At 46.5% G+C, this 17,102-nt stretch overlaps 1 protein-coding gene across 15 annotated transcripts in view; it reads right to left on the bottom strand.

Moving 5' to 3' along the window:
* Positions 1-17,102, bottom strand: part of mycbp2 (MYC binding protein 2) — a 68,794-nt gene that overhangs the window by 32,569 nt on the left and 19,123 nt on the right. For 9 of the 15 annotated variants that reach the window (XM_056429870.1, XM_056429919.1, XM_056429902.1 and 6 more), the window contains exons 12-34: positions 15,639-15,843; positions 15,390-15,554; positions 14,811-14,969; positions 14,448-14,652; positions 14,160-14,305; positions 13,575-13,685; positions 13,158-13,262; positions 9,358-9,477; positions 9,147-9,228; positions 8,775-8,892; positions 8,270-8,628; positions 7,488-7,660; positions 6,847-6,972; positions 6,608-6,735; positions 6,287-6,378; positions 6,062-6,196; positions 5,878-5,961; positions 5,690-5,786; positions 5,028-5,220; positions 4,151-4,425; positions 3,291-3,512; positions 3,003-3,194; positions 20-226 (exon numbers count right to left, since the gene is read on the bottom strand). In XM_056429870.1, the coding sequence (XP_056285845.1) occupies positions 20-226; positions 3,003-3,194; positions 3,291-3,512; positions 4,151-4,425; positions 5,028-5,220; positions 5,690-5,786; positions 5,878-5,961; positions 6,062-6,196; positions 6,287-6,378; positions 6,608-6,735; positions 6,847-6,972; positions 7,488-7,660; positions 8,270-8,628; positions 8,775-8,892; positions 9,147-9,228; positions 9,358-9,477; positions 13,158-13,262; positions 13,575-13,685; positions 14,160-14,305; positions 14,448-14,652; positions 14,811-14,969; positions 15,390-15,554; positions 15,639-15,843 (3,699 nt within the window). The remainder of the gene's footprint in view (positions 1-19; positions 227-3,002; positions 3,195-3,290; positions 3,513-4,150; positions 4,426-5,027; positions 5,221-5,689; positions 5,787-5,877; positions 5,962-6,061; positions 6,197-6,286; positions 6,379-6,607; positions 6,736-6,846; positions 6,973-7,487; positions 7,661-8,269; positions 8,629-8,774; positions 8,893-9,146; positions 9,229-9,357; positions 9,478-13,157; positions 13,263-13,574; positions 13,686-14,159; positions 14,306-14,447; positions 14,653-14,810; positions 14,970-15,389; positions 15,555-15,638; positions 15,844-17,102) is intronic. The other 6 variants (XM_056429878.1, XM_056429985.1, XM_056429885.1 and 3 more) reach the window with 5 other exon arrangements.

Genomic DNA, 17,102 nt, shown 5'->3' with positions numbered 1-17,102 from the left:
AGGATTCCGAATCACTTACATCGTCGGCCAGCACCTCCAGTTCATACTCGTGGATGCCGCCTCCTCCGTAGACGCACACGCCCACCAGCACGACACCCGGCTTGTCCACGGTCATACAGATGGCGTCCGGAGAGCCGTTGCCCGTGTTCCAACTGCGGCCCTGGCTCGTTTTGGTGAAACGGTTTGGGGACGCTTTCACGGAGTGGAGCGAGTTCATCCCATCAACCTAAATCAGCAAGGACACAATAAGAGATGTGACACAATCAATAAGAGACATGGCACAATCAATAAGAGACGTGGCACAACCAATAAGAGACATGGCACAATCAATAAGAGACGTGGCACAACCAATAAGAGACATGGCACAATCAATAAGAGACGTGGCACAATCAATAAGAGACATGACACAATCAATAAGAGATGTGGCACGATCAATAAGAGACATGACACAATCAATAAGAGACGTGGCACAATCAATAAGAGACGTGGCACAACCAATAAGAGACATGGCACAACCAATAAGAGACATGGCACAATCAATAAGAGACGTGGCACAATCAATAAGAGACATGGCACAACCAATAAGAGACATGGCACAACCAATAAGAGACATGGCACAACCAATAAGAGACATGGCACAACCAATAAGAGACATGGCACAACCAATAAGAGACATGGCACAACCAATAAGAGACATGGCACAACCAATAAGAGACATGACACAATCAATAAGAGACGTGGCACAATCAATAAGAGACATGGCACAACCAATAAGAGACATGGCACAACCAATAAGAGACGTGGCACAACCAATAAGCGACATGGCACAACCAATAAGAGACATGACACAATCAATAAGAGACGTGGCACAACCAATACGAGACATGGCACAACCAATAAGAGACGTGGCACAACCAATAAGAGACGTGGCAGAACTAATAAGAGACGTGGCACAACTAATAAGCAGGCATGAAAACGGGTCAGGGGTGAAAAAGGTGAGGAGGAGGATAGGCGCGGGGGGGGGGGGGTGCTGGTGGTGACTTCCACGAACATCGATGTTGGACGTTGTATGATAATCTATAGGTCCTCCATTCTGACACCAAGTCAGTGATCGGGCCCTATAATACTATAATAATAGTAATATTGTGTATAATATGGTCATTCATGAACCAACTTCCTTTTTTGTTGTTGGCGTGAACAAGTCTTCAAGTCTTGTGCTCTGCTGAGCCATGAGTCTGTTCCTCGAGTCTGTTCTGCCTCTACCTGGTTGTCACGATCTTCTATACCATACCTGCCATAAATATCATGATACAATACCATAAAACAGTATACCATAAATACGATACTGGTATATTTATCTATAATAGTAATAAATAAAATATCTGTATGGTTCACTTTTTACCAACTTTTTCAACACTTAACAAATAGCAGTAATATTAGTATTAATACAGCAAGATATTAATGAAACTACATGGAGCCATCATAGCATTGATGATCCACTATGAGGCCGTTAGTCTCTGACCAGAGGATACAGAGTTCATCAGGAAGAGCAGCTGTAGAGTTACAGAACTTTACAGACTGAACTTAAACATTTCACTTCTGGCATCTTTTTTTATTTTTATTTTTAAAGCCGAAAATTCCGCCACTTAACGCCACTCTGTGAGCGCTGCGCGTGCAAACAGCTCGACACGGAGCAGCGCGTGCGCTCTGATCGCTCTTTTAATTTAGTATTGAGACTAAAAATATGCTAAATCACATCGCTCTTAACGTACGGGTACTTTGTTAGCATCGCTCCACCGTGCAGCGCGACAGCAGCAGAAGTAGCGTCTAACATTCAAGCTAACCTAAACCACCAAACGCTGAAGACATCTTGACGCTGATTGGCCGAGACGCGACACGTCCCATCAAAGATGTTTTATTGCGAAGAGCAACACTTCACACTTTCTCCGCGTCCCACTCCAATCTCATATGCCGGCCGGCCAATTGACACCCACCCTACCCCAAAACAAAAACTCTTCGGTTCTACACGATTCACGTAAGTCACCTATTTTGGTTTCAAAACAGCGAATTTCGCCAAAAGGTGAGGGATTCTCATGCCTGAATAAGAGACATGGCACAACTAATAAGAGACATGGCACAACCAATAAGAGACGTGACACAACCATATCTTCCATAACCACACAGGGCTGATGAACACATACAGTACATTACATTTCCGTCACAGTTTCATTCATGCCAGTCCAAAACGTCATCACTTCATCTTTTTATTGGATATTTGTGAGAAATTGTCAAGACTAGGATATGAATTATGGCCAAAAAGGAGTTTTATGAGATCCAGAGACCTTCGACCACCAAATTATAATCAGTTCATCTTTACATTTGTGCTAGAAAATGGACGATTTTTAAAAGATCCATCGACTGAAATAATCCGCTCAGCCTGCTGACGACAGAGAGCCAGACACGACTGCAGAAGGGACCGTGGAAAGGTGCTCAAGGGAGGAAGACTTGTTTCCCTGACAACAGACTGGCGAGAAGAACGGTGGCTACTGTTGAGTGACGGTTACCATGACGACAAGCGCGCCGGAGTCTGCGGCACAAAGGTATGAGTGCGATGATAATCAAACTAAGAGTGTGACGGAGGGAGGTGGCGGACATCTGTCCCACCCTCTTAGTGACTCAGCAATGAAGGAAATCCAATTCCCACTTCTTCCTTTGTTTCTGTTTTTGGCAACAGCTCAGACATCAACCTTGTTCCAAGAAGAAGACGTCACTATGAACGCTTATGCAATAACAACAGAGCCTTAAATGAAGTAAAAGGATGTGTCACGGGAGAGGAGGAAAGAAAAGGAATAGAAGGACACGAGCGCCTCGTTGAAAATCGACAGCTCTGAAAGCTGCACCGTGGTGATGTTGAATTGACCTTTGACCCCTGCTGTCTGAAAAGAGTCACCACATGTTCCCGACGCACGCGACTCGTGAACATCAGCGTCCGGTTACGTTACCTCGGAGCCGAGGGCCGAGGCGGTGAGCTCGGAGACGATGGAGGCCAGCAGGCCACAGGTGTTGGAGACCAGGTGTGGGGAGAACAGCTCCACCTCCTTCCTCAAACTCTTCCTCACCGGCAGCACCACGATCACCAGCATCTTCTCCAGCACCTCCCGGAAGCTGGTCATGCCCATCAGGTTCTCCTCCGTCTGGGGAAGGGGAGATACGACGTGGCCGTTTTACCGCCGGCCACCTCGCCGTTTTCGAAAGGGAGGACACCCGACACGCCGTGTACGGCAACTCACATGGCTCAGTTTCTCCATGTGGGCCACCAGCAGGGGGAAGCGGTGAGCGAGAGCGGAGTCATTCTCCGTGCTGACCTGTTTGACCAGCGAGCGCAGCAGCACCTCCCCGTCGTACGCGATGGGCAGGATGGACATCAGCTTGACCGACGTGTGGCACAGCGCCGACATCACGGCCGCCAGCAGGCGGCTGCTGGACGTGCGAAAGTTGGCCTCCGCAATGTCCTAGAAGAGGAGGGAGGCCAAGAGTGAAGCTCGGATTTGAACCTCTCGTATAACAACCCAAGACTTGATCAGAGCATCTCAGATGGGGACTGATGTGAAAGCACATCTGCTGGATGCTGATTAGTCGATTGACAGAAAATGAATCACGGAGTTTTTGGATTGTCGTTGTTCAAGTTCAACATTTAGCAAAGAATTACAAACATTCAGCGGTTACATGTTCTCAAAATGTGCTGCCTTCCTGTTTTTAGAAAACGTAATATCCCTTGATTTAGGACAAACGGAAGCAATTTTAAAGATGTCGCCGTAGGCTTGGGGAACTTGCAATAGGCCATTTTATACACTAATAATACATTTAATTTATATAGCACTTTTTAAGGTACTCAAAGACCCTTTACATGTTACATTGATACACCCTAGACACAGATACAGGGAGCAGTGTCTTGCTCAAGGACACATCGACGAGGGCGGGGATTGAACCGCCAACCCCCTGATTGACAGACAGACCTGCTGACCACCGACACAGTCGCCCCGACTAATGACACATTAGGGTGAGATAACACACATATTTCTAATGAGAATACCACCCCAACGAGCTTCAGTCCTATTAAAAAAACTCCTCGAACTCCGCCGTCACCGACCTGGTCCAGGCAGTTGAGCAGGTCGCACAGGCAGGCCCACTGCAGAACCGGGGTCGGATAGAACGAGTGGAAGCAGGCGGTGAAGGTGTTGTGGCACTCCTGCAGCACGGCTTCCAGCAGGGTCAGCGGCTGAGACAGGTAGCCCTCGGGGTCGTTGTCCAGCTTGGTCAGGCAGTTGTCCATGCCCTCCGACAGGATCTTCTTCAGCAGGCTGCGAGTCTTCCCCACGCACTCAGCCAGCTTGCTGGACTCCTCCACCACAGCTTTGGTGCTGGCTAGAAATATCAAAGAAAAAACACACCGTGAGGTCGTACTAACGGCAGGGTTCTTACACATTTTGATCAATGGATTTCCAGGACTTTTCCAGGACTTCAAACCAAATTTCCATGACCAAACTGAAATCTCGGTATAAACATGAAAAATGTAGAAAATTGTGCGTATTGAGAGCGTACGCCGGCGTATATTTTGAGCGTCTTTCTTTAAAAAACATATTAATTATTTCAAATTCGGCGTAAATGAACATAATGATAAATGATTATAACAAATTTCCATGAGTTTTCCAAAACTTTTATGATTTATGTTTTTTCCATGAGTTTTCCAGGCCTGGAAATTACCATTTTATAATTCCATGACTTATCCAGGTTTTCCATGACCGTACGAACCCTGCAACGGTGAAGTGTTCGCTTGAAGCAAGCGCTCGTTTTATTTTTTAAAGATGTAAACACAAACTAGTCTGGAACGGTTTTAATAGACGTAAAGGATCGTCACACTGAGTATCGGGATGAATACTGTCGCAGTGCCACTAACAGCTAAATACTAGACACGCTGTGGTTTTCCTTTTGGCAAAGAACGAGCCGTTATCGCCGGAGACTCCTACCGGCGATGGGGAAGATCTCACAGATGTAGACCCTGAGCAGGCGGAGGCAGCACGTGCCCACGAAGCGGAGCCGCTCCAGGTCCAGCAGGGTGGCCGTGTACTGGAAGCCCTTCAGCCCTCGCAGCTCCTCCACGCCCAGAACCAAGGTGGTCCAGCTCCAGTGAAGGACACTCAGCAGAGACTCAAAACATTCCTACACAGAGACAGAGTTTCATTATTTATTTATTTATATATTATTCGTTTTGTTATTATTGTTATTATGTTTTATTATTGTTATCCATATGAATTGTGTTTTTTTCATTTTAATTTATCTTGATGCTTTGGCAATACTGTTATTGCAACATTCATGCCAATAAAGCCAATTGAATTGAATTGTGAGACAGAGAGAGAGAGAAACAGAGAGACGGAGAGAGAGACAGAGATAGTTTTATTATTTATTTATATATTATTTAAATTATTATTATTGTTATCCATATAAATTAATTTTAATTTATCTTGATGCTTTGGCAATACTGTTATTGCAACATCCATGCCAATAAAGACAATTGAATTGAGAGACAGAGAGAGAGAGAGAGAGAGATAGAGACATATGCAATGCTGTTTCATATGATCTGTCAAGTCGATAAGCAGGTCAAGATATTCCACACAGAGAAGACACTGACCACTGAGACGGTGCGAGCGAAGGAGCGCTTGAGGATGTGGACCGGTTCACTGGTCTGCTGCTTCCCCTTCGATGCATTGCCATCGTTTGAAGGAAGTCTGGAGTTCAAATATAAAGAAACAAATCAAAATCAAGGACTCGACGAGCCTGCGGACGAAGAGGTGCTGGAGTGTGAAGGATCATACGTGCCTGTACAGCAGCTGAGGTATTTGACCCGCGTTCACGTCCGTACCGTTGTTGGACTTCTTGGAGCTTTTGAACTGAAAGACCACACTGCAGGACCGAAAAGGGAGAAGATAGATATTAAAATTCAACCATTATCGAACCGAATGGAAAATGTGTCGGACGTCTATAAGTGCGTTGAGAGCGTCACCCGTCGTCTGTGGTAATGGTAGCCTGTCCGTGGGAGCCACAGTCACTGCTGGGTCCGGACACCCGGGCCCACGCCACGTACCACCAGCCCAGCTGCAGCAGCACCGGCTCGTCGAACATCATGGCGTACTTCTCCCTACAGACGGGACCGGCACCGCTTCCATGAACACTTTCATTTTCAACAGAAATCAGAATCCGTGAACTTATTTGTATTCGTTAGTTTCACCTGGCGGCACAGTCGTACGCCAGCACGTCGGTCTCGGCCAGCAGATCGCCGTCCGTCTCGTGGTCGCCGCCGTCAGGTCCCAACTCGAAGAGCTGCGCGACAACGGGACTGGGTGAGCAACGCCTACATTTAATCCACCGAGTGCATTATCCTCCAGTTAGGGTTCTCAGGAGGTTTGTCTCCTGTAGCTTTGCAATGACGACGGTCACACAGCGTTCATGTTTATTTATAGCGTCGCCAGTTCTGCTGCAGAGCGGGTGAATTACATGCTGTAAATACACGTGTAAGAAGAATCACGCGTCTCTTCATTAAAAGTGTCACCTTGATCTTGGCGGTGTACTCCCCTCGACCCCCGAACAGACCCAGTCCGCCCAGCAGGGTGTCCGCATCGGCACAGAACCGGATGGCCTCCACCGAGTGGGCCGAGTAGCCCCAGCCACCGCCGTGACCTACAGCGCCACACATGGGGGTCAGTGAAGCTCACAGATCGATCCACGCTGGTTGTTGACGACAACATAAACACTTGTTTATCACACGTCCTGCGCAGAGAGCCCACTTACTCTCAAAGCGGTTCACCACGCTGTAGTCCTCCTTGGAGTAGACCTTCATCACGGTCTGGGTTTCCTCCTCCCCGCTGGCCACGCCCATCTTCAGCTCTTGCATGGCCGCCAGCGTATCCAGGCAACCTAAGCGGACGACCCCAGTTTACTTCCTCTCCGCATTGAATGATGAAGAGCATGACTTCCTGTGACAGCTCGTCATGTTGGGCTACAATCTAAGAGCAAATCTGTCTGTCAAATTCATATTTCCCAAGAATTGGTAACATATTGGGAACCGGTCTCTCTTTAGGTGTTTTAACAAATATTTTTGGGAATATATTGAAAGAGTTGGAGGAAGGTTCATCTGGTTGTAGATGTTTTTATTGACTGAGGTTTGTGCAGCTGTGTGAACGGGGATATGATGTTTTACTCATGCTGTGATCTAAAAAAAAAAAAAAATTTATATCTGAAACGTTGTTTAATCTGCGACTAATGTCTCTTGTAAAGGAAATTTTTTTCCTGGTTAAATACATTTTAATAAATAAACATCTACTTCGAGCCACACGGGTGCATCGTCCATCATCCCTTGCGTGCACTTATTAATTTAAATAAAGACAGATTCATACGACCAAAGGCATGCTGCTGAGGAGAGAGAGGATTACCGAGGATGTGCAGGGCTCCGTGAGAGCGAGTGGTGGTGGCGTGCGACCCGGAGGGCAACGCCAGCTCCGGACTCAGGATGCTGCAGCGAGCCTGCAGGTCGTTGGCAGATGGTATCCTGGCGTCCGCTATCACCGCGTTGTAGCACAGCATCTCTTTGGCGGCAGGCAGGAACCTGAAGGCACACAAAGGGAAACGTAGAGGGTTGATGCATGGAAGAAGTTACATTTATTTGGTTGGATTTGTACGTTTCGTGAAGATAGACAAGACTACATTTATTCACACCTTTCACAAGTTTAAGTTAAATTGGTTATTTTAAATAAAAAATAAATGAAACAACTTCAATTTAACATTTTGTTGGAGCTTTTTATCCCCCCCCCAAAAAAGGGAATTTAATTGTCCACCCCAGTTTCTCTTAATGTCCAGTTAGTATCACATTTAAGCTCAATACGTTTTCTTTAATCCTTCTGTAATTCTTATTTGGATGCAAAGGGGCTAACAACAAATTATTTAGTTTGTTATATATATTTGTTTGTTATATAATATATATATATATTTATTTGTTGTTACATATATATATAAATATATTTTTGGGGTTATATATTATATATTTATATTTATATATAAAATATATATATTTTTTTTATCTATATATTTTGTGTTATATATCTGTAAGAGATTTCAACTAAATATTTTAACTCGGGATAAATCTAATGCTTAGCTATATGTTACATACAGGGTAACCACAGGTAAACCTAAATGTTAGTCTCGCCCTTGGACTGACCTCCACACGACATCGTACACGGGGTCCAGACACAGCCCGAAGCCCTGCAGGTCCTCCTGCTCAGAGTCGTTGAAGGTCCTGCAGCTTCCGTCCAATTTGTTGATCAGCAGACATTTGAATGGAGGCGGCTCAGATACAGAGGAGGGCACGAGGCCAATGATGTGTTTGCTGGCGAAGATCTCTGAAGTGGCGAGGACATGGGAGTTGATAAGAGCCTCATCGATCCGCAGGAACGTCTGGTCCCCGCTGGCACCGATCCAGGTGGCCTTTCGCCCATATTTGGCCCCGATGTTGGGCATGGGAGAAGGCTTGGCATTCCAGTAGGGCATGTCCAGGATGGGCCGGCCCAGCTGCCCTTTCTAAAAGAACAAGGAGTGGATGTGTTCACTCGGGAGAGCAGTGCATAGCCGAGAATGTCAAGACAGGTGTAAACATTTGAAATACTGCCGTCATACGAGTAAGAAGAAAACATTTTAAACCTCTTTAAAAGTGAGACTGTTCTTACCGAGAAGCTGCCGAATGTAAAGACCTGCCCGTCCATGAGGAGGACGGCCGTGTGGTTACTGCCCGCTGTCACCTGAACACTGGGACCGGGAAGGGCCTGCACCAGAGTGGGAGAACCCCTAGTAGGTGGAAGCATCAGGTTCAGTTACTTTACTCAAGAAGAAAAAGGACTTTTTCGGCTGAATTAACAAACGTAGGCCTGTGAACAACAAGCAGCTTTCCTAGGAACTCTTCTCTTCCTGGCCAGAAGAATTATGGGTAACGTACTATTCCATGTTGTTGAAATACTGCATTTTACTTTCCAATGCGATATATATGATGAATATGATGAATAACTCCGTCCTCTCACTTGAAGACGCATCAGAAGCAATACCTGGAGTTCACGTCTCCGTGTCCGAGCTGCCCGTGTTGGCCGTAACCGAACGTGTAGACGTCTCCGTTCTCCATCAGCACCACTGTGAAGCGACACAATCGAGGTGGTTCGTTCATCTCTTCCTTTATAAATGACGTTCATCAAGTAGAATGCAGACACGTATACCCCGGTGCCTGACCGGGTGCAGCCACGCGGAGGAAACCAATCCTACCTGAGTGGTGAAAACCGCAGCTGACCTGCACGGCTCGCAGCTCGGAGTCAAACCTCACGGCCCCGGGGGGGTAGGTGGTGATTTTGCTGGCGTCCTTCTCCCCGCGCTCACTGCTGCCATCTGTAAAAGACACACACAAAAAACACCAAGTCAGCACAATTGAGGAGAGTTAGGTTTAGTAGCAAACTTCAGACCACAGAGGTGGATGTCTCTGCACGGTCCTGGAAAACAAGAGCTAGAAGGAGAAGAGGACTCGAAAGGGGGAGAGAGGGAGAAGCATGCCGAGACAGACAAAGAGGGGGAAAAACGCTGTGAAACGAAAGACTTCAATAAGCAGTCCCATTACGGAGGTAGAGATTGATTGTGGAGCAGATAATTACATTTTCTGCTCAATGAGGAAGAGGGAGCTCTGTCAAAGAGGGCATAGTTGTGTGTGTGTGTGTGTGTGTGTGTGTGTGTGTGTAAAGTTGGATAGAGTCCCGTGCGTTACAGTAAATGCAATGACAGTCGATGCCCCTTTGGACCAGGAAGCAGCTCATTATGGGAACTCTCTGTGTACCTGAGGTCAGCCAGAGGACATGACAGCTTTAGGTTTTTCAACATTACCTCACAGTAAATGTAGAATAACGTTTAAGTGGCTCAATGGCCAAAACATTCATTAAAGGTTTAAACATGTCTATAAGAACAGAAGGGCTCTTCATGGCATCTAGGGGCTTCCCTCTTCATGAGTGTCAAACCGTGGTCCAGAGGACTGAGATTCAGAACCAGACAACCTGCCCACACAGACGACCCATACTGTCTCTCAAGCAGATTTTGCCCTGTAACACAGTGAGAGTCCCTGTGTGCCCTCCGCCCTCTTTGTGGTTACTTTAGAAAGAAAAGAAACCATTGAACTAATATACACTTACACACATACATACATATAAATATATAAAAAATAAATATATAAATAAAAATATAACTATATATATATATATATTTAACACTGAACAGCAGAACCAGTGGCCAACTGACTGACATTCAAATATGTCACGTTAACCCTCTGGAGGCTGGGCTCATTTTATACATTCAACAAACAAACATAAAGTGCCTCACACTTAAACTTGGAAAATTAATTCTAATAATTTTCTATATAAAGGTAAAAAGACAAAACTTCACACAGAATTGTTTCTTCAGTGAAACATCAGATTAGTAAAAAAGTCATCTTTAACATTGAACAGCAGCAGAACCAGTGGCCTTGGTAACTGACTGACATTCACATATGTCACGTTAACCTCTGTGTTATACATCAAACATTCCACTGACAGGCTGCTAAATGAGCCTTACCTGTGAGGTGGGAGGTCCTATTTTGTTGACAGACAAACGGATTGACCAATCACGTTGACTGATTCATCCAGTTTTAAAACGGAACATAGATTAACGCGTTAACGCTGACAGCCCTAATATATATATACACACACACATATATAAAAATATACATATACACATATATATAAATATAAAAATATACATATACACATATATAAAAATATACATACACACACACACATATATACACTACCGTTCAAAAGTTTGGGATCACTTAGAAATGTCCTTATTTTTCAAAGAAAAGCATTGTTTTTTTCAATGAAGATAACATTAAATCAATCAGAAATACACTCTATACATTGTTAATGTGGTAAATGACTATTCTAGGTGGAAACGTCTGGTTTCTAATGAAATATCTCCAGAGGTGTATAGAGGCCCATTTCCAGCAACTATCACTCCAGTGTTCTAATGGTACATAGTGTTTGCTAATCGCCTTAGAAGACTAATGGATGATTAGAAAACCCTTGAAAACCCTTGTGCAATTATGTTAGCACAGCTGAAAACTGTTTTGCTGATGAGAGAAGCTATAAAACTGGCCTTCCTTTGAGCTAGTTGATTATCTGGAGCATCACATTTGTGGGTTCGATAAGACTCTCAAAATGGCCAGAAAAAAAGAAGTTTCCTGTGAAACTCGCCAGTCTATTCTTGTTCTTAGAAATGAAGGCTATTCCATGCAGAAATTGCAAAGAAACTGAAAATTTCCTCCAGCGGTGTGTACTACTCCTTCAGAGAACAGCACAAAGGGGCTCTAACCAGAGCAGAAAGAGAAGTGGGAGGCCCGGTGCACAACTCAGCAAGAAGACAAGTACATTAGAGTCTCTAGTTTGAGAACTAGACGACTCAGAGGTCATGAACTGGCAGGTTCGTTAAATGGTACCCAAAACGCCAGTGTCAACGCCGACAGTGAAGAGGCGACTCGGGATGCTGGCCTTCTAGGCAGAGTGGCAAAGAAAAGCCATATCTGAGACTGGCCAATAAAAAGAAACGATTGGTATGGGCAAAAGAACACAGGCATTGGACAGAGGAAGATTGGAAAAAGGTGTTCTGGACAGATGAATCCACGTTTGAGGTGTTTGAATCACACAGAAGAACATTTGTGAGACGCAGAACAGGTGAAAAGATGCTGGAAGAGTGCCTGACACCATCTGTCAAGCATGGTGGAGGTAATGTGATGGTCTGGGGCTGCTTTGGTGCTGGTAAAGTGGGAGATTTGTACCAGGTAAAAGGGATTTTAAATAAGGAAGGCTATCACTCCATTTTGCAACGCCATGCCATACCCTGTGGGCAGCGCTTGATTGGAGCCAATGTCCTCCTCCAACAGGACAATGACCCAAAGCACACCTCCACATTGTGCAAGAACTATTGAGGGAAGAAGCAGGCAGCTTGCTGTCTGTAATGGAGTGGCCAGCACAGTCACCAGATCTCAACCCCATTGAGCTGTTGTGGGAGCAGCTTGACCGTATGGTCCGCAAGAAGTGCCCATCAAGCCAATCCAACTTGTGGCGGTGCTTCAGGAAGCGTGGGGTGACATTTCAACAGATTACCTCAACAAATTAACAGCTAGAATGCCAAAGGTCTGCGATGCTGTCATTGCTGCAAAAGGAGCATTCTTTGACGAAAGCAAAGTTTGAAGAAAAAAATGAATACTTCAAATAAACATCATTATTTCTAACCTTGTCAATGTCTTGACTATATTTTCTATACATTTTGCAACTCATTTGATAAATAAAAGTGTGAGTTTTCATGGAAAACACGAAATTGTCTGGGTGATCCCAAACTTTTGAACGATAGTGTATATATATTTTCAGGTGAAACATATGTATATATATATATATATATATATACACACATATATACACAAATATATATGCACACACAGATATATATATATATATGTGTGTTTTACCAGAATAATACACCGAGTTGTTTCCATCACATCTAAAACATGGACTGTGAAGTGAACAGCTCTGCCTTCTTCCTTCTGAGTCACATGGTTCAGCTCTTCAAAGCTCGCTGCTCCCCACTGAGCGCTGTTTTCTTATCTGCTAACGTCGTACCCGTGAAGTGGCTGAATCAGACACTAGGGGAGTGATGGAAAGTACATGTTCAGGATTTCTATTTCGGTCAAATAACGGAAGCAGGCGTCCTGAAATGCTAATTGGCATAGAGGACGTGTTGCTGTGTTTATTGCTCTTGAGCCTTTTCCCATGTTCAAACTGAAACGGGGAACCAGCCAGCGGAGGTCTAAAAGCTTCACAGTCATCTCTCCACACAGCGAGTCCCGTCCTGCCAACAGGCCACATGGTCGCGTCACCACGGTCCCACCGTCACAGTGCGAGAGAAGGAGGTGGACGGGATAGCCAGATTTGGGAGATGAGTCAAAAAAACAGGGTGTCTCTGCACCCCAGTTGAGTTAGTGAAGACCAAAATACCTTTGTGCTTGTCCCGCTTATGCCTTAGTGCCTGAAGGGGTCTTATTCTGGCTAGGGCCTGCTCACGCTGGTTCATTAAAATGGAACCGGGAAAAACAAGGGGGCCTGGGGGAGAAAGACACTTTCACATGCATGCACAATGCTCACACATGGGAAAGAACACATGATAAATACTTCACCACAACAATGCACATAACACACACTGACAAAGTATAAGCGAAAAAGAGGGAAGTCACCAAGGCACAACACCCAAGCTCACACAGCAACTCAGGGACTGAGAGTTTGTGACTGCTACTGCCATCTTCTCACTCTCCCCGTGTCTATGTTTTATTCTCTAATGTCGAAAGCATGGTAAAAAAAAGACAACAACAAACACACAGCCCTTCTCTAAACAACGTCCCCCAAATCTGTTCATACCTCTGCCCTCCTCCAGCCTGTGCCGGCGGTTGATCCTCTGTCGCTTTTCCTCCTGACGGATCTGAATGTGTTCCTCGATGTTCACTCCTGGAGGGGGGGGCACAGGCACAGCTGAAAACCCCCAAAAGAAAAAGAAAAGACACAGGTACAGGCAGCCCAGACAGGATGCAGGAGGAGGAGGAGGAGGAGGGAGCAGAACAAAACAAGACACACATCAATGAGAGATGGAAAGACGTCATGGAGAAGCAATGACACTCTGCACAGCACAAGAACAAAACTAAAAAATGATGAGCGGCACATTGGAGCGAATGCGACAGGCAGTGCGCTTGCATAGCTCAGATATATAGCTGGCAGACCACCCCCCCCCTCCCCCAACCCCCCCGCTGCTGATCCAACATGCTGCAAACCACTGAAAATTGAAATAACACATTGCGTGTGTGTGTAGCTGATTTACCAGACGACAAAATGTAAACGTCAGCGGTGATGCAGGTGAGGTGTATATAAAGTGTGATTGAGCGACACAGGAGGGGGTGTGGGGGGTGGGTGGGGGGGTCATGAAGTCATACGAGACGCCAGTTGGCGTACCCAGTAGCAGGTCCAGAGGAATCATCTCCTTCACTGCATCAAAGATGCCTCTCTGCCGGGCCTCCTGCCCATCCAGCTCCCTGGCACAGGCCTTGCAGCAGCCGCACGTCGAGCAGCCGGACTCTCCGGACCCGCAGCCGCAGATACTGGGAGGACACGCGCAGACACAGGCCGTCAGATTACGGGAAAACTATTTAGCCAAAAATGTGTTCCAAACAAGATAGCCCAGCCTCCCAGCCTCCACCCCCCCCCCCCCCCCCCGCCCCAGGGTGTTTTGGGCCTCCTCACCCTCCTGGTACTCGGTCCGGCCGGCCGCTGCTCACGCAGCTGGCGCCGTAGCCGGTGCAGTCTCCGCACACCGTGCACACCATGCACTGGTCCAGCTTCCACTTGTGCATGCCCGGCTGGCACATCATGCTCTTCTCTTCCTTCTCTTCTAGCTCGTCCTCCAGGTCCTCATCCATGGCTGTGGCCATGCTCTCCACACCGAACGCTACAATAAACACAAACACACACACACACACAGTGAAGCTGTCAGATTGAGCATAGCACAAAGACAATGTGCGTTTATGTAAGATACAATATACTGTATGTCGTATATGTGTGTGTGTGCGTATGTGTGTGTGTGTGTGTATATGTGTGTGTGTTCACCTTTCCCTGCCTGGCTCATGGATCCAGTGTCTCTGCCACACTGGCCCTTGTTGTTCACCCCGAATGTCCACACCTCACCGCTCTTGTTGAGGACACACGTGTGGGCCTTGCCCATGGCGACCTGAATCACAGTGTGACCTTTCAGGTCCGTCACCTGGCCTGTGAGAGAGAGAGAGAGAGAGAGACAGAGAAAGTCAGAAAGAGAGAGACAGAGAGGACAAGAAAGGACAGGAGAGGGGACGAGAGAGGACGAAAAGGGACAAGATGGGAATGAGAGAGGACGAGAGAGGACGAAAGGGGACCGGAGAGGGGACAAGAGAAGATGAGAGGGGACAAGAGAAGATGAGAGAAGACAAGAGAACCAAGAGGGGACAAGAGAGGACAAGAGAGGATGAAATGGGACAGGAGAGGGGACAAGAGAAGATGAGAGAAGACAAGAGAGGACAAGAGAGGACGAGAGAGAGAGAAACGATTACAAAGAGCACCAATGACGTGGCTTTCGACAGAGATATTTTAGGATCTTTCTCTCTCCTCCGTCTTCGAAGGGGCTGCTGATGGTCGGCGCTCCGTTCTACTCACAGGTGCTGTCGCTGTAAATCGCATCTTTGCCGAACATGTAGAGTTCCCCGTCCTTGGTGACGATGCTGCTGCTCCCGTTGTTGCACGCCGTGTACACCGCCGTCTTGGTCTCCAGCTTGATCATCTTCTTGGGCTTGTACGGCTTGGGCTGTCTGCGGCTTTTGGCTGCGAGGGGGGGGAGAAACAACAGACATCGACGTCAGGACTTCAGCGGAGGCCGGGCTGTGATATGGCGCAAGAATGTCTTACTGGACTCTCCGTCCTCTCCCTTGCTGGCCGAGCCCGTGAAGAACACGCTTCCGTCCTCGGCCACCAGCAGCGCGTGAGAGCCGTCGTGGCCGACGGAGAACTGGGTGATTTTGGGAGACTTGGTCACGGGCAGTTCCACCCACTTCCCTGCTGACGGGCCACCCTGCTTTATACCCAGGCTCTGGTACTTTCCTGTGTAGTAAATCTGTGAGGGGAAGATGGGGAAAGAAGATCAGGATCAAATAGATTTCTTACAGTGGGGATGCTTTTTTATCTCGAGCATGTCCATTTGTTTAAGCTGGGTTCTTTTCTTTTTGCGGCAGACGGCCCAGAATCGTGAATCTTGAAGCCGACATCCCTCCTGCATCAACATGGGCTGTCCAAAAATAAAAATGTTGGTATTTACGAGCATCAGCTCACACTTAACTTGGGGAGTCAGTCGGTAGGCGAAATAAATCTGTCAGATTTACAACTGCGAGAAGAAAAAAAAACCCGGCCCAGCACCAACACAGGGTCTCAGATGAATAAGGACCCCTCTGCTGTTGTGTATAGTATCCAAACCACACAGCAGGTACATGCCACGTGTGCACAGGCTGCTGCTGGAGGAGGAGATCTTCCTCATAGAACTCAAATCGTCCGAGACTCACTTCCTCAAAAGAGAGAATACGCAGAACAGACGGCGTTAAAACACCGGGCCTTCATTCCTTTGGAGCACGAGGTCCAACCCTCGTGGTGACCAAGTTGCAAGTTAGCTCCTCCCATCTGTACCCATCCTCCCAGTCAGGGTGACGGTCGTCTTTGCGTATATGGCGTGTGACCAACGAGCATGCGCAAAGGAATTATTCTCGGAAACATATATTAGTGGACTACTCTACTTCCTTTATGCAAGGCTTGAAAACAAAAAGCAGCCAAGTGGTAAACTAAATGTAGGATATAAAATAAAAAATAAAAAGGTTAATTATCCTGTAAACTATTTTGAATGCGTCGCAAAAAAAAGAAAGTAGATTTCTAATGAACTCTGGTTTCCAAATGCATCAAAAAAACAACAAAAAAAGGTATTGATTTTCTTTGTAAAATCCTCAGCAGGAGCACTTTGATCAGTGACCGTCACGTCTGAAGAGCTCTGAAGGCCGCCGGGTGACCGAGAGCGGCTGCGATGACGTCATGTTCCGGCGTGTGCGCACCTCCTCTTTCCCCAGACACACACAGTCCACAGCGGGGACTCTACCGTCATGTACATGCGTTCACACACCGTTTCACGCTTGTGTTTCTGCTCTTGTATAAACCCATGAACACAGAAGGCTTCACAATGTGTCGGTCACAGCTACTTCCGTGCTCCTCGAGCAGAGAGGGCTGAACGCGCAGAGGAAAACGCCAACTCACATTTTGGTCCATTTTATTTTTTTAAAGGCAACTAAATATATCCACAACGAGAAGAGAAGCCTTCTGGTTATGCTTTCGTGC

Source organism: Pseudoliparis swirei, chromosome 2 (assembly GCF_029220125.1).
Source record: "Pseudoliparis swirei isolate HS2019 ecotype Mariana Trench chromosome 2, NWPU_hadal_v1, whole genome shotgun sequence".
NCBI lineage: Eukaryota > Metazoa > Chordata > Actinopteri > Perciformes > Liparidae > Pseudoliparis > Pseudoliparis swirei.
This window is presented reverse-complemented; position numbering and strand designations above follow the sequence as displayed.